General features: G+C 62.5%; 1 protein-coding gene across 5 annotated transcripts in view; it reads left to right on the plus strand.

Annotated features, from left to right (window-relative positions):
* The window catches only part of ARHGEF10 (Rho guanine nucleotide exchange factor 10), a 99,966-nt gene that overhangs the window by 68,552 nt on the left and 14,616 nt on the right, over positions 1 to 16,798 (plus strand). For all 5 annotated transcript variants that reach the window (XM_072775770.1, XM_072775768.1, XM_072775771.1 and 2 more), the window contains 8 exons: positions 601 to 776; positions 6,913 to 7,028; positions 7,344 to 7,471; positions 7,593 to 7,693; positions 9,005 to 9,126; positions 10,056 to 10,142; positions 11,937 to 12,142; positions 12,583 to 12,740. In XM_072775770.1, the coding sequence (XP_072631871.1) occupies positions 601 to 776; positions 6,913 to 7,028; positions 7,344 to 7,471; positions 7,593 to 7,693; positions 9,005 to 9,126; positions 10,056 to 10,142; positions 11,937 to 12,142; positions 12,583 to 12,740 (1,094 nt within the window). The remainder of the gene's footprint in view (positions 1 to 600; positions 777 to 6,912; positions 7,029 to 7,343; positions 7,472 to 7,592; positions 7,694 to 9,004; positions 9,127 to 10,055; positions 10,143 to 11,936; positions 12,143 to 12,582; positions 12,741 to 16,798) is intronic.

Genomic DNA, 16,798 nt, shown 5'->3' on the forward strand with positions numbered 1-16,798 from the left:
CATGATTTAATTTTTTTTAAAGATTTTATTTATTTATCCATGAGAGACACCGAGAGAGGCAGAGACCCAGGCAGAGGGAGAAGCAGGCTCCATGCAGGGAGTCCGACGTGGGACTTGATCCCGGGACTCCAGGATCACGCCCTGGGCTGAAGGTGGCGCTAAACCGCTGAGCCACCCGGGCTGCCCACATGATTTAATTTTATTGAAATAGTTGTACTATATCCAAGAGTAAAGAAGGAACTTTGGTAAGAAATGGTCAGAGACTGCACAGGAGGTTGTCCCTGCTAACAGTATTTGCCAGGACGCAGGAGCAGCTTTGCCCAGGGAGCCATCCGGGAGCATCCGGCCTGTTCCCTTCTGCCTCTGTGGGACCCTGAGCGCTTTCTGGGACCTAGCAGTCCACGCTCTCCCGTCGCCCTGGGTCGGGCAGTGAAGGGCCTGCCCTCACCTAGTGGGAGGCCTCTTTATGGGACCAAACGGCAACTTTGCAAGCAAGTCCGAAGCATCCCGAAGCTTCCTCACTTGAATTATCTAAGGGATAGACAGTACCGCGAGTCACGCGGGTGATGAATCCTAAGGAACGGTTTCTCCCTGTTTCAGCACCTCCGACAGCAGCACCATAATGTCATCGAGCCAGAGGTATTTGTTGAAGTGGAGTGTTCCTCTTGGACACGTAGAAGTGATCGAGTACGGCAGTAATGACGGTGCTGGAGAAAGCAGGTGTCCCCCCGTGCACCCGCCCGAGAGCCTGGCAGTGGTCGCCAACGCTAAGCCGAGTAAGTGACATTGTTCTGAGGTGCCCGCGTGGCTCGGGGCCGGCTCCTTGGCTGCAGCGGTGCCCGAGGGCCAGGGAGGTGGCCGGGCCGTGGGAGGCCACCCTCTTGGGAGCCTGTGTTGTGTCGGCTGTGAGCCCGCTCACCCTCCTCTTGCGGCTTGCCCCTGCTGCTGCGCGTCCTCTGGGTTTAGGGGGAAGCCCTGCCGTGTGGGATGCCTCAGTCTCCGGCTGTGGTTTCTGGTTCAGCACTTGGGGCTCTGGCCCCTGTGTCCCGACCCCGCAGTGATCGACGCCCAGGGGTCTCGGGCCTGTGGACCTGCTGTAGGCTTGGCTCTGCTGCGCGGCCCCCTTGTCTCTCCCCCAGGCTCCCTGCGCAGGGGGGGACTGGGCCGTGCTCCTGTCCGGGGAGATGAGCCGGGGCTGCCCTGATACTTTGCCAGCGCGTCAACAGCTGTGTGGCACTTAGGGTTTCTGTTACCAGTGGGGCCTCTGCACTGCAGATTTTGAACTTGGCTGGTATTCAGGACTTCCTTCTTCCCTCTGCCTTTTTTAATGCAAATAAAGCCCCGCTGAGCTTCACTCACTCACTGGCCACACAAAACACAGTGAATGGGGACTTTCAGGGAGGGAACCTTTTCATACATGAAACGAGCCTTTGTGTTAAATATATAAATGCTATAAACATATCGGACAACCTTCCAGATTATTTTGTCTCTGACGTGCTCAGAAAAAGGTGCCTTTAAACCCTGAAACTTTTCTGGCTGCGTAGGCACATCACAGGAACGTGGCCTGAGGAGCATCAGGTCTGATTTGCTGTGGGGTCTCCTGTTGATCCCGTTTGTGTAACGTTAACAGTCGGTCATTCCGTTGGGTAAGTGGCCTGGTAAGCTACGTCCCCGGGCGTGTGGTGTCACAGCTCCCACACCCCCGGATCACTGAGCACTAAGTCCTTCTTGCAGGAACTGCACGGTGTCAGCTAATAAGGAAAATAGACCGTGTCACGGGTTTTCCACGGCCGGGAGCGTCCTGAGGGGTGGTGCGGGGAGGGGAGGAGGCGCGGGTGCTCTCCGGGCGGACGTAGGTCGGCGAGATTTCACTCAGGTTCAACTTGTGCATCTCATTTGTTAAAAGTTCTTAAAAACCGAGCTAAATCGCTAATCTTGATTGCAAATCCTGCCTGGGACTCGGTTTTGTGAACGATATGACGCCTTTGCGTGTTAGCAGTGGTAGCCGTGCTAAAAGGTGCCTTCCTGTGCTCAGGTCACCAGGGCCGGCTTCGACCCACAGAACGGACGCTGTATTAAGGCCCCAGTACGTTTTCTTACTCATCTTTATATTTTATAACTTGTATTGAGCTGACGTAGAGGGAGATGTGAATGAATCAGTAATATTTAAGAGGCACATAGCAGGAAGAGTTAATTTTTAAAACACGACTGACCCTTAAAGAACGTGGGGGTCGGGGCGCCGACCCTCATATGTCAAAAATCCACATATATCCTTCGACTCCAAAAATGTTAACTGCCAGAAGCTTGGCGTTGCCCCGAAGCCCTACCGGGAACGTAAATGGCCGGCTAGCACGCGTTTTGTAGCCGAATCCCGTGCTGTGTTCTTAGCTAAAGACGCGGAACAGGAAGCCTCGGTGAGGAGGTCCCGGGGCCGCGTCTGTGGTACTGCCGTGTGTTTACCAAGGGAACGTGTGTGGAAGCGGGGCCCGCGCAGTTCAAAGCCCTGTCGCTCAGGGGTTGGCCGTGCACGGAAGCAAGGACGTTGGGGCCGCGACTGAGCCCACGAGCTCCCGTCCGTGGCGCAGGGGGGCACGGTTCTCATTGGCGGCGAACAGAAGACGTGTCACTTGGGAGAGCAGCTGGTTTTTCTTCATTTTTCAATTTCAGGGGAAGTCTGTCGTTGTACCTTCAGTTCGAGAGCCTGGAAAATACTTGGAAACGGGGGCGTGGCTGTGTTTTGCCGACTTGCCGTGACCTTTCCGCTCTCGCTGGCAAAGCCCGCCCGTAACCTCGTAACCTCGGGGAGAGCCCTTGTTCAGGGAGCGCGTTTTCTGCATTGAGGTGACGCTTCCTCCGCCTCCCCAGACGCCCGCTGCCCGTCGTGGGGGGAACGCCCGCCCCGGGGTGACTGCGTCATCTTCACGTGCCGTGTGGTACCTTTCAGGGTGGTCTCTGGGGACGGTGCCTCAGTCTGAGGAACCAGGGTGCTGCTAGCTGACGAGCGCGAGGGACCTTACGTGAGGGCAACCACTCATCGTTTCCCTCCCGGCGTCGTGACCGGGCACGCAGCAGGCGCTCAACAAGTATCTGTGGAGCGAGCGGAAAGAAAGATGGAACCGCCGACCACTGTCAGATTTTTAGCTAAACTGTGTCCTTCCACCGACCTGTTTATCGAAGGCCTTTTCTAACCGAGCGCCACGTTCTGGTAATCCCCAGACGGCTGCGGTGTAGACGCCGCCTCCCGAAGCCCTGGGGCTGGGATCTGAGAACACACATGGCACCATATCACACAGTCCTCAGCACAAACAAGGGCAAGACCCTGAGAGATCAAGGGGGATGGTTTTCCCAGGGAAGATGCTTCCTAAGCCAGGTTTCAACGAGGGAGCAGGATTTTAGCAGAGAGCGAGCGAGCAGTCCTCGACCAATTGGTTCATTCATTCGTTCAGCTGGTGTTCGTCCGACATGTCGCCGGGGCACACGGAGGGAGGAGCGCGTGTGCACGGGGAGTGGCGAGTGCTCTTGTGACGAGAACCTTCCCAGCCTGTGGCGGTTGGGAAGCGTGTGTCCCTCCAGGTGCCGGGGACCCACGGCGGTCTGCTCTGGGGTCCAGCTGCGTCCGGAGGAATACGAACGTTCTGCAAGAGGCTTCCAGGTTATGGTGGAGACCTGGTGCTGGTCAGCTGGCCGGACTGCTGCGTCTGAGGGCAGGGCCGTCCCACCGTCACGTGGTGCCAGTGAGAGCCCGGGAGCTGCTCCAGCCTGGGGACCCTTGTTCCACCTGTGTCTGACGGTCCCCGTACCCTCGTGGCTCCAGTCATATGCGTGGTGACACGCAAGGAGAGCAAAGCGTAGCGTCAGGGCAGGGAAGCAAGAGCCGCTACTCAGCTGTTTCTTGGGTAGCAGAGCAGGATGGAGGTGCCTGGTCACGTGTAGGTCATGCTCGCCCCTCCAGGAGAGAGAACCGACGTGCTGTCCATCCAGGGAGGGACCCTCCATCCTCGACAGCTTGTGGCCGAGAAGTGCACCAATTCTCTGTGTGTGTTGGAGACCGAACTCAAGCCAGACCCCAGGGGCATGTCAGGCTTCGGGTCGGGGAGTCGGGGGCTGCCTGGCGTCCCCCGGGGTGCTGCCAGGGAACAACGCATTCGCCACCCAGGCCAGACGCCTCAGGAGCGAGGGTCCCGCTGCTGTCGGGGCCGGACAACGAGCTGCTCTCTGCGTCAAATCCACGCTGTGCATCCTCCCAGCAGCCAGCGGCCATTGTCGCCGTCACTGCCACCTGTGTCTCAGAGCTTTTAGGGAAGCGCTTCTCATTCACCCACAGCGGTTTTGTTCCTTCCAATTCTCCTGCACTTGTCATCCCTCAATTGTTTTGAGAAGCCGCGTAGAGACTCCTGTGCTCCACCCGCCGTGGCCTGTGACTTTCCTGCCGTTGGAACGACTGAGCTCTGGAATCCAGCACTGGAGCCTCGGTCTGTTGTTCAGCCTGAGGACAGCGTGGGCGGTGGCGGCACTGCCTGGCAACCGAGGCCTGCGGAGCTGCCTGTGCAGGGAGGAGGGGAAGGAGGAGGCGGCTGTGCAGGGGAGGGGGCTGCCCACTGAGGGAGTGCAGGGGGAGGGGCTGCGCCCGAGGCCAGGAAGGACCCTGGACGCACCCCCCAGCAGGGCCCCTGAGGAGGGCACCGCTCCCAGCGCCTCCTTGAGCTGTGACATTTCTCTGGCATTAAAGCTCGCTCTCCGGGGCCTGCAGGCTGGCGTCTGTGGGTTTGCTCAGGGGTCCCGGGTCCCGCAGGCTGGTGTCCGCTCCCAGATCTTCTAAAGTTACTTTGCCAAATTCTCTGCCTTTTTTGGGGGGTGACGGAAGGTTTTCACCAATTTTGCACGCTGGGGACAAGGAATCCCCAGAGCCCCGGGGCCGTCGCTGCCCTGCCCCTGCCGTGGCTGCACCCCATGCACCCCCAGGGCCGTCGCTGCCCCCACCTTCACTGTGCCTCCCCCTCTGTGGGGAGTGGGTTTACTGGAAACTAAACTCGCCTGTGGCCAGAGATGAGCGGACTCGAGCGGGTCTGCACAGCCTCAACTCCGTCCCGCAGTGGACTCGAGCACCCCCTGCGCTCAGGGAACTGTGCTGCACCGAGCTGGGGAGGGGACGGGGGTCTCAGTGGGCAGGAGCCTTCCCTGGGAGAGGCCCGTCCCCGCCCCTCTTCACCACGTCCCGAGGAGGTCGTCTTTGGGCGTCTGGAGGACGGGGTGTGCGGGCCAGTGTGTCCGAGGGGGGCGCACGGTGTGCACGCAGGTGCCGATACCTGAGGTCACCTAGGGTTTTCGTTCCGGGGTCCTTGCGGATGACAGCGGGGCCAGCCTGGCCGTACTTCTCTGTGGTGGGTGCGCCGCGAGTTAGGAGTGCAGGGCAGGCCTCGGCCTGTGGGACCAGCGTCTGTGTGGGAGCTTCCCGCCGGGCACCAGCAGGCCCTGCACCCGGAAACCTCGCTGCTGCCCCGGGGAGCAAAGCCGGCGCCCCTGCTTGCCGCCAGCAGCCTGAACAGAGGCGGAGGGCCAGCGTCCCCCGCATCCCCAGAGCGTCCGCAGAGCGCGCAGAGTGCCCAGACCAGTGCTCTGCAGCGAGGTGCCCAGCGCGGCTCGAGGAGCAGCGCCCGAGGCTCTGATGTTGGAGCCGCACATTTGCTGGCAGCACCGACGTGCGCGGTCGTGGGTGGGGTGCAGAGCCGTCCCGTAATGGGCCGCGCCCCATGCCCGCCGGGAACGCAGGGCGCCTTGGTCCTGCTTGTGACGCCGGCAGCACAGCCTGAGACCCGCCGGGGGACGTGCTTCCTTCTGGCGGCCCTGCGGAGCCGAGCGGTCCCAGCCGCCACGCTTGCCAGCTGCACTTTTTATTTTTCCCTTAACCATACGTTTGTCCTTTAAGAGTCGTAGCCAGTGACACACACGTGTGCCCCTGCTCTGCACGCTGTTGGTAAGGCGCCCGGCGGGGCCTTGGCTGCGTCCTGCGGGCAGCGTCGGCCTTACCCCCAGCTGGATGATGCCCGTGGGGCCGACCCCAGGACACTCGCCGCACACAACCCAGGTTTGCTGGCCGCTGGCCGGGGGACCTGGGGCAGCCCGTGTGCACAGACGCGGGAGAGGAGTCGGCTGTCACCGCGTGTCCCTAACGCCGGGCTCCGGCGGGATCGTGCGTCGGGATCCGGCCTGTGCGTCAGCGGCGTCCTTGCCGGGAGGTGGGGGATGGGGCACCTCGTGTGGCAGGCGGGCGGCCCTGAGTGGGGGCTCCTCCCTGCCCGTGACCGTCCTCCTCTGTCCCCGTCCTTCGGCATTGGAGGAAAGGTGCTGTGGGTGACCCCGGTTGTCGGGTACTTGCTTTACGTTAGTGGCGTTTCCAGCTACCTTTTAGCAACCGCAGTTACGTCGTTGAGGCTTAGAGATCGCCCCAGCAGTGGAAAGCGCGGGAGGCTCTAGGGGAGGACTCGCGGGCCGTGGTCCACGCGCTCAGCTCACAGGCGACAGGCCCTCCGGGAGGGGACGGCAGCCAAGGGCGTGCGGGGCGGCGGGGCCCAGGGCAGCGACGAGCTCGGTGGGCGAGCTGGCGACACCTGTAGGGCGTGCGCGTGAGCCGGCAGCATCGTGTCCACGAGACTCCGCGGCTCTGACGAGGGGGCCACGGGGCCGTGAGACGTCAACGTCCCGGGCGCTGCGCGAGGGCCCCACGCCGGGGGCTCTTGGTCTTTTCTCTAAGTCTGACATCATCCTGGATTTAAAGGTCAGAAGAGGAAAGAGACCCCTAAATGCTTCAAAGGATCCACTTCCTAAGTCAGCCGGGATTTTAACGCTGGTGTTTTCGGCCTCTGGCACCAGCACACGCGTGGCTTCAGGTTTCCGCTCTCGCTTCTTCCGCAGACCAGGTGTACGTGGGGCCGGGGCAGCTGTACCAGGACCTGCAGAACCTGCTGCATGACTTGAACGTCGTCGGTCAGATCTCGCAGCTGATCGGGAACCTCCGAGGAAACTACCAGGTAACCTCGGAGCCTCGGCTCCCAACTCTGTTTCTGGTCCCATGTCGCCGCCGGCATGTCCTACGGGGCGTGACCACGAGGCCGGTCCTGGTGTGTTTCCTCCCGTTTCCTGTGGGGTGAGACTGTGCGGGGGTCACTTCGTTTGGGGCGGACTCGAGGAGCCGTCTGGTCCTAGGCTGTCCCGCCCCGTGCAACCCGGGCCGCGGGGGCCTCTCGTCTGCAGCCCGCTCCCCGAGGGCCCGGGGGCAGGGCCCAGGCTGCAGCACCGCCTGCTTGGGCCCCCCCAACGCCGACACGGGCGTGCGTTCCCCCCAGAACCTGAACCAGGCGGTGGCCCACGATTGGACAGCAGGCCTGCAGAGGCTCATCCTGAAGAAGGAGGAGGAAATCCGGGCGGCCGACTGCTGCCGCATCCAGCTGCAGCTCCCGGGGAAGCAGGACAAGTGAGTGGTGACCCGACAGGGCCGCCGGGCTGGGCCCGAGGGGGCGGTGTGGTTCGGTGACCTGTGGGACCCGGCGGAGCGGTGGAGTCCCGGGGTGCAGCTGTCCCCGTGCCCCCGGCAGGTCCGGGCGGCCCACGTTCTTCACGGCTGTGTTCAACACCTTCACCCCAGCCATCAAGGAGTCGTGGATCAGCAACCTGCAGATGGCCAAGCTCGCCCTGGGTAAGAGCGGGTGCTGTGGGCCGCGCGGGGCTCAGCTGCCGGGCCCTGGTCCCCGGCTTCCCTGCCTGGCGGCGGGGCCCGTGCCTGAGCCGAGAGCGCCCTTGACCGTAGACTCGTCCTTTAATGCAAAAGAACGTGTTCATTTTATTTATTTGAGAATGAGCAAGCGAGAGAGAGACTCGCTGTTGAGTGGGGAGCCCGACGTGGAGCTCAGGCCCACGGCCCTGAGACTGTGACCCGAGCCCAAATCGTGTGGGACGCTTCCCCCACCGAGCCACCCACCTGCCGCCCCCGCTCCCGCACGAGTGATTTTTAAGACGTCACTGTGATGATTTAGGGTCACACATGAGAATAGGCCCTTGCTCTTACTGTGAGAACACGTTGACGCCGGCTGAGCCCGCGAACAGCAACGGAGAAGCCCCGTGAGCTGCGGCCTGGGGGCCGGGGGCCCGTGACCCGGGGCGGGTCTGTGTCCGGCTGCGGCTCCGGCGCCACAGGCGGGAGGAAGTCCTGCTTCCCCTCTGTCACCCGCGGGAGGTCCAGGGCGGCTCCGAGTTGTCAGCGGAGGCCCTGCCAGCGTGGAAGGAGGTCCTGTGGTTCGGCCAGGGACCGGGGGACCGGGCGAGGTCTCCTCGCTCCTGTGTCGGCCCCTGAATCAAGCCCCTCTGCAGTGTAGACGTGTGCCCGTAGCTCATTCCCAGGCGGATCTGCTACTCAGAAGGTGCAGGGTGTCGTGCGTGCGGGTGCTCTGGTCCCCGAGCTGCACGGGGTCCGAGGCCTGCGATGCTCCCAGCCCGCAGGACGCCGTGGCCCCCTGCTTGCCGAGCGCAGCGCCCTCCTGCCTCTGCCCCTGCCCCTTTCTCTGTCCTGAGGGGCTCCTTGGGTTGTGATGAGCACGACAGGAAAGGCCCAGCCCGTCTCCGACCACAGCGGACTAACCTGGAAGGCAGCACCTTCGCTGTCACAGGCCGGACACCTGCGGAGCCGGGGCGCACAGCTCGCTCGGTGCACGTTTTTCTCCTGTAGTGACGACACCTGTCACTGAACGGCCCTAGGTGTCTACGTGCGACTCTCGGTGGTTACGCAGGGGCCCCGGGGGGGGGGGGGCACGCGGGCAATCAGGTGCTCTTCCAGAACACAGCGCTCAGCGGGCGGCCTTTCCATGAGGGACAGACGGTCGCGTTTTCCAGAAACGGTATTTGGCCCTGAGCCTCGTGCAGGAGGTCCTGTCTGAGGCTGCGGCCCGCACGGTCCCGTCCAAGCAGGAGGCGGCTCAGGTGCCCTTCCCCTTTCTCTTTGACGTGACCGCAGAGGAGGAGAACCACATGGGCTGGTTCTGCGTGGAGGATGACGGGAACCAGATTAAGAAGGAAAGACACCCTCTCCTCGTGGGACACATGCCGGTGACGGTGGCCAAGCAGCAGGAGTTCAAGGTGGGCCTGGGGGTGGGGGCACCGTTCACGGGCACGGTGCTGCCTGAGGGGGAGCAGAGTCCCACATCGCCCCAAGGCACCCGCTGTGACACTTCTCTGGGAAAAACGTTAAGGACTTAGATTGTTAGAACGTGAAACAGAAAGCCTGATGTTCTGCCCAGTGGTCGCCCCACTGATAGGGGTCCTCACCGCCCCTGGTGCATTGCACCCAGGGGTCATCCGGGTGCTGGGGGGTCCTCACTGCCCCTGCTGCATTCTGCCCTGTGGTCATTAAGGCCTGGGGGTCCTCGCTGTACCCGGTGCACTCCAGGAATTGTTAGTTCAGAGGACACAGGTCTCCTGTCTGTCCGCCGGGCCGCCCTGCGCTGGGCATATTCCGTCTCCTTTGTGGGTCCCAGTTAGAGGCCCGTGTTTACCTGGAATGCCTCGCCCTCTTTTGCTAACGCTTGTGCCGATGTGGCCATTTATTCATGCCCGTGCTCTCTGTTTGGGGACCACAGCAGGTGCCTTCAGGTGCGGATGTGTCTTGTGTAAGAAGCAAGTAAAGACTTTTGTAGCTCTGCTTTCTGGCCTCTGGTGACACTCAGACCTGGAGCCAGGCTCCCTGGAGCTTCCGGGAGAGGAGGGCGGGCGGGCGGGAGGGACAGAAGGGCGTCCATCCCCCTCCCGCCGCTCCCGGGGCCTGCGTGCTGCGCTCCGTGACGCAGGTTTGCAGCAGGAGCTGGGATCTGGATACGGGAGTAAAGACCGATGTCGCTCATTAGCATTCGCCTCTCAGGAGCAGATTTCTGAGGCTCGTACCTCCTGTCCTGCTTTAATCTGCAGCAAGTAACAACCTGCGGCTTCTGTGATCCGCTCAAGGGACTGTGTCATTCAGACGCCTCCGGGTCCTGTTCTAAACGAGGGCGTCCGATTTTCTTCCCCGATAGATCGAATGTGCCGCCTACAACCCTGAACCTTGCGTGACCAGTGAGGCCCAGCCAGACTCGCTGTCCACGGTGCACGGCTTCCTGTGGGTAAGACAGGGCGGCGCCTGCGGGTCCGTGTCCACGGCCAGCGTGGGTTTGACAGGTTCCAACGTGCAGTCCGCTATCGGTGTCCTGGGCGTCCTGGGCTGTTTATAAGCATGCGAGTCACGAGCCGTGACGGGACTGAGCACTTTTGGGAAAGTTGTGCAATTCTCAGGAATTGAAAGGTTTATGTCTTGTGTTTTGCTTTTTTTTTTTTTTTTTTCTTTTAAAGCTTTACCGGATTAGATTCAGCACAGGGACAACCCAGTTAAGTAATAGAATAATTTAAATATTTCTGCAGTTTGGGTGGTTAAGTTGCATAAGATTTTTTTTTTTTTCCCCCTCCAAGACATTGCTGGCTTTTTACCCTGGAAACTTGGCAATCCAAATTAATTTGCTCCAAATCAAGTATTGCATTTCGCATGCTGCAGTTGCAATGGGCACTTCCGGTCCTTGCAGACGGGGAGAGGGTCCCACGCACCGTGAGGGCTCCTGTGTGCCTCCTGGGCCCGCAGCCCTGCTCCGCGGGGGCACCCTGCTGTCTGTCCTCCAGCGCCGTGCCCCGACCACCCGACCACCTCTCCAGGCTCCCTGCTCTCGGGTGACCCCTCCACGTCCCACAGCGGAGCCTCTCCCTGGCCGGCGCTCCTCCCCACGTGCACCCGGCAGGAAGGACGGGATGGGCTCACTTCCCTGAGCAGAGAATTGGGGCAGAGAAGGTTTTCTGTCATGCGCACCATGTCGGTGCCTCCTCACTCCCCTGGTCGCCGGCGGCTGGCGTGGGCCTGGCGATCCCGCAGCCTTTACCGCACGGCCGTCCGAGCAGGACGCTTCTCTGTAGCGCGAGCGGCCGGGGCCTGATGACGCTCCCGAAGCTGGCGCGGCGGCGATGGCACCTGGGGCCCCACACCTGGGGCTCCACGACAGCGCCGACGCCCCGGCTGGCTTTGCAGACCTCGCAGGCTCTGCCCCGGGCATTCTTCCCGTTGGCGGCATCTGACCCTTTCCCGCGTGAGACGGCTGCACTGCGCATTGGGACGGAGCTTGCGGGGTGTCCATGGGTGTCCCAGTGGCTCGCCGGCGGCCCAGGGCGACCCCAGCACCTCGTGCTTATGCGCTGCCAGCCGTGCTGGGGGGCGAGGCGCCCGGTGCTCAGGTTCCTTGGGCCTTGCTTTCCTAGCTGAGCCCGTCGCACGTCAGCGTTTACTTGTTGGGAACCGATGCTCACCCGGTTGTTAGCCTCTCAGTCATGCCCGAGTGGGCCACCACCGCGGCGGAGTGCCGGGCAGCTGGTTCCTCAGGGATAGCAACGGGAGCTAGGAAGAAAACCTCGAAACTGTACTCTCGTTATGAAAATTAAAAGGGGGGATCCCTGGGTGGCGCAGCGGTTTGGCGCCTGCCTTTGGCCCAGGGCGCGATCCTGGAGACCCGGGATCGAATCCCACATCAGGCTCCCGGTGCATGGAGCCTGCTTCTCCCTCTGCCTATGTCTCTGCCTCTGTCTCTTTCTCTCTCTGTGACTATCATAAATAAATAAAAAAAAATTAAAAAAAAAAAAATTAAAAGGGAAAGTCACCCCGTAAGTTGAAAAGGAAGCGCGGGCTCCGGTAGCAGATGGTTTAAACCCTGTGGATTCTGTGAAGTGTTGGTTTCTGTGGCAACCGTGGTTCCCGTCCCGCCCTCCCGCCCCGTCCTCTCGTCTTGTCCTTCCGTCGTCCTCCCATCTGTGGCCTCGGAGGTCGGGGTCGGTGTGCCATGGAAGCTGCAGGTGCTCCTCTAACCCCCCCACCCCCCATTCAGATCGGCAGCTGCACCAGCCAAATGGGCCAGGTTGCCATCGTCTCGTTTCAAAACTGCAACCCCAAAGTCATCGAGTGCTTCAACGTGGAGTCTCGCATCCTGTGCATGGTGTTCATCCCCGCAGAGGAGCGGCCCGCGGAGCCCGAGGCCACTGCCGGGAGGGCGTCGGGCGTGCCCACCGTCTGCCTGGGCACCGAGGAGGGGAGGTGAGCCCACTGCCAGGGGCGGCCACCGCCCCACCTGCTAGGCTGCGCCCCAAGGCTGGGTCACCGCCCTTAGAACCAGTCCCCTTGGGGTAGCTGCAGCCCCCCACCCCCCGGAGGCACGGCAGCTACGCGACGTGGCTGTTCACTTGTGTCCCTCACCTGCCCCGACTCCACACGTCTCGGAGTATAGCAGGACCGCGTTCTGTGCCCGGCCTCCTGGACACTGCACCTCGTAAAGGAACCACGGTGGTTCTGTGATGTGAAGCTGCTTACGGAGGGAGAAGTCCTGTTTCTCCTTTACCGTGCGAGGAAGAGATGCGGTGGGGGTGGCAGGGAGGGGCGGAGGTGGCCGGGGCAGGTCGGAGCTGGGGTGGGGGGTGTGCTGGCGAGGCCCCGTCACCGAGCAGGGGCGCTCACTGGCCCGCGTCCTTCTCCCGCAGCATTTCCATCTATAAGAGCAGTCAGGGCTGCAAGAAGGTGCGCCTGCAGCAGTTCTTCGCCCCCGACAAGTCCACGGTCCTGAGCCTGGCCTGCACGCCCCAGAGCCTGTACGCCGGCCTGGTCAATGGGGCCGTGGCCGTCTACAGGAAGGCAGAAGGTAGTGGTGTCTGCACGTCCCCTCTCCCGGGGGCTTCCGGGGACTCTCTCAGCCTCGGGAGGAGGAGGGCGGTGAGGGAGGGCGGGAGGATGGGGCAGGAGGATGGTGGGAGGATGGTGGGAGGACAGGAGGACAGGACAGGAGGATGGGGCAGGACAAGGTGGGGGGATGGGGCGGGAGGACGGTGCCCAGCGTGAACATGCAGCCGCACAGGCAGGAAGTGGTTTCAGGCCGTCGCTGTCCCACTGACGCCTCCCCGTCCACGAGGTGGGAAGTCCATGCACATCCGTCCCCCACAGCACGGTCCCGTCCCCCGCGGCCCCTGCGCTCCCTCAGGGCTGGAGGCTCCCTCAGGGCTGGCGGCTCCCTTGGGTGGTGGGGATGCAGGCCGCCCGTGGGAATGGCTGGACTCCGTCTGCCCGGACGCTCCACGGGCTCCACCAGGACCTCGGCGGGTTCTGGGGACCCAGAGGGCGCAGCGGGGCTCCGCAGCCTCTTGGGGTCGGGGCGTCCCAGCTCTGTCCACCTGCTCGGCCCCCGTCCCGCCCCTGCGGTGTAGCTCCACTAGGGCGAGCTGTCCCGCCGCTGCCGGGGGTCACCCTCGCTCGCAGGGCCCACTGCCCGCGTTCCGGGGTCGACAGGGTCGGGGGCTTCCTCACCCGCTCCCCGCGGCCAGCCTTCCTTCCTCTGAGCCCCTCTCATGGGGCGGCTTCTGTCTTCAGCTGTAGGACCGAGCGTCTCCTTGGCTCGGGCACCACGGTGGACGCCCCAAACCGGCCCGGCCAGCCGTGTGCACCCTTCCCGGGGCCCGGGGGCCACAGCTGAGGTGGGGTCAGCAGGGCCAGTCCCCGGTGCTCCCCTCCCCTGCCTCCCCGGGGGCACCGCCTCGCATCCCTCACGGTTGTGGGGTTTCGGCGGCCCCACCAAGATGGGGTGCATGGAAGTCAGGGGCCGAATCCCCTTGGGGCAGACGGTCCCCTTGGAGGGGGGGAGCCTGTCCGCCCCTGATGCCTGCCCGCCTGCAGCACCCCCGCCACCTCCCAGGCACTGTGCCGCCGTCACTCACTGTCTTGGGGACAAGCTGAGCGTTGGCTCGGTGCAGGGGACCCGGGGCTAGTGCCAGGGGCAGCCGATGGGGGCAAGTCCTAGCTCTCCCACGGGGCTGGGGGTGGGAAGGGGGGGCGGGGGGACGAACACGTCACGGGGTAAACGTGCTCACGATGCCCAGAGGGCGCTGGGGGTGCCGGGTCAGAGCCCTCTGGGGGGCCATCGTCACTGGGGGGACGTCAGGGCAGCTGCAGGTCCCTGTGGGGGGGCGGCCAGGGCAGGAAGCAGGACCTGTGGGCGGCCCGGACGGTGGGGTAGGGCCGGGGCAGCGGGTGTGCCCCGTGGGGTGAGTCGGGCTCAGAGGCGTGGCTTCCGCGTGAGCTCGCCGTATGTGGAACGAGGTCCGCGTGTACTTAGACCCACGGGGTCGCTCCATTTCCTTCTCCTGCGTCTGCGTGGCCGGGGTCGGCTTGCCTGGGGTCGAGCTGTGCTGCTGCGGCAGGGGCTGAGGTCAGGGGCATCGTGCACAGCGTGCGGGTCTGAAGGTTCCGTGATTCCGTCCCGTCTGCGAGCTTCCCGCACGGAGTCGGGGTGTTGACGTCCGTTTCTCCCAGTGCTGTGGACTTATTCAGGGCTTATTTATATTCGTCTAACTTGGGGCTGGTGACTCCTCCTTTCCCGGCTTTACTGGCACATCACTGACCTGGCCCGAGGGCGGCGGGGTGTCCTTCGCACCCCTGGTGCTTTGCAGAGCCGCCACCTGCGTCCCCGTCACGTACAAACCGTCGCTGTGTTGGTGCTGAGGACGCTCGGGATCTGCTCTTAGAGCTTGGGCGCTCACGTGCGGGACGTGGACTGTCCTCATGGCGGGCGTCAGGCCCCAGGCCTTCCTCTCTCTGGTTGCGAGGCTCCCCCCCTCCCCCCTGGGCCCCCCATCAGTTCTGTTCCCGTGACATAGAGGTCTTAGCCTCCACACGTGCGTGAGGACACATCTCGCTTAGCATGACGCCCTCGAGGTTCACCCCGTCCTGACGGCGGTGGGACGTCCTCATCTCTGTGGCACACGGGGCTCCCTTGTGCGTGCGTGCACACCACATCTCTCCCTCCGGCCGTCGACGGACTGGCGGCTGCGATGCTGCTGCAGGGCTGCATGGAGGTTCTCGAATTGACGTTTCCGTGTCCTTCGGATCAGTATCCAGAAGTGGGCGTCCTGGACGGTACGGTCGCTCTATTTTAATGTCTCGAGGGACCTCCACGCTGTTTCCGGGGCGGCCTTCCCACCGGCAGCACACACGGCCCCCTTTCTCCTGCACCTCACGTGGACCTCGCGTCTTGGCGATGACGGCCATCCTCACGGCTGTGAAGTGATCTCTCGCCGTGGTTTCCGTTTCTCCGACGCCGACGGATGCAGAGCACGTGGTCGCGTACCCGTTGGCGTCTGAATGTCTTCCCCGGAGGGAGGTCCCTTCGCCGCTGTTGTGTTCTCTGAGGTGGGAGGACTGGCCTGGCTGGATGGAGGCCGCTGCCCTTCCGCCACGGCTCAGGACGCATCATCATTGCAAGTCTTTGACCTTTTAGGGAGCTTGAAATCAGGAAGTCTGGGAGAAATTTCCAGATTTCCTGGTGTTGGCTCAGAATGTAGGGAGCATGTGCTGGGGCCCAGCCGCGGGGGGCAGCCTGGGAGGGAACTCAGGCCTGGATGAAGCCTCCAGGGAGAGGCTGTCTGCAGTCAGCTGGAGCTGAGGCCCACATCCTGGTTGGACCCCCGCCCCCACGGAGGACTCGGGGCACTGAGCGCAGACTCTGCAGGAGTAACTAGGTGCTCAGAACAAAGTTCAGTCACTAGAAGTTGATCCTTCCAAACAAAACGTGTGCAGCAGTTTCTTGCTCCAGAGGGACGAGCACTGTCAGGGTGGTGGCTGTGCTGGGGCGCAGACGCCGGGGGCGTAGGTGCTGCGGGCATCCTCAGCCCTGTGCTCTCAGCCCCTGCGCGTGTGGGGAAGAATCGGATCTCCACTCCGAACCCCTGTGATCCCGTCGGATGTGGAGGTGCAGAGCCTCTAGGACTGTGAGTCCCTGATGCAGAGGCCTGTGTGCTTGTGTGTGCACCTGTGACTGCACCTGTGACTGCGTGCATGCATGCACCTGTGACGGCTTGTGCACGTGACTGCTTGTGCATGTGTGCACGTGACTGTGCATGTGTGACTGTGCGTGTGCACATGACTGCTTGTGCACGTGTGACTGCATGCGTGCACCTGTGACTGTGTATGTGACTGTATGTGCACGTGTGACTGCACGCGTGTGCACCTGTGATTGCACGTGTGACTGCATGTGTGTGTGCACGTGACTGCTTATGCACATGTGACTGCGTGCATGCATGCACCTGTGACTGTGCACGTGTGACTGTGCATGTACCTGTGACCACTTGTGCACCTGTTACTGTGTGTGTGTGCACATGTGACCGCTTGTATGTGTTCACGTGACTGCACACATGTGTGGCTGCTTGTCCTTCTACATTGTGCGCATGTGACTACATGTATGTACACATCTGTGTGTACGTGTGCCTGTGCCACCGCATGTGTGCCTGCATATATATGCATGTGTGGCTGTGCATGCGTGCACGTGTGACTGTATGTGGCCGCCTGTGAGCGTGTGCACGTGTGACCACACCTCGATACCAGGTCCAGTGCAGGTCTACAAGTGGATGGCAGGTCGGTGTCCGTGGGAACCGGTGATTGTCCTGCAGCTGCAGCTAGAAACCCTCCACCTGCAGCTGAGCCCTAACTTCAACGCGCCTCGAACCCCAGACCTTACCTGGTTGCCTCTTGGCATCCGCGCGCCTCAGCCTAAGACGGTTCGTCATAAACAGGGTTTGGATGAAAAGGTCCAGATACGGAGCGTGGAAGCGGCACTGGGTTCTCAGCCGAGGCGTTCCCGTCTCCTCGAGCAGAGCGCTTCAGTGGACTCGGTCGGAGGCATCGGCCGACTCCGAGTTCGCTGTTTTTAGGTGT

Source organism: Canis lupus, chromosome 15 (assembly GCF_048164855.1).
Source record: "Canis lupus baileyi chromosome 15, mCanLup2.hap1, whole genome shotgun sequence".
NCBI classification, from domain to species: Eukaryota; Metazoa; Chordata; class Mammalia; order Carnivora; family Canidae; genus Canis; species Canis lupus.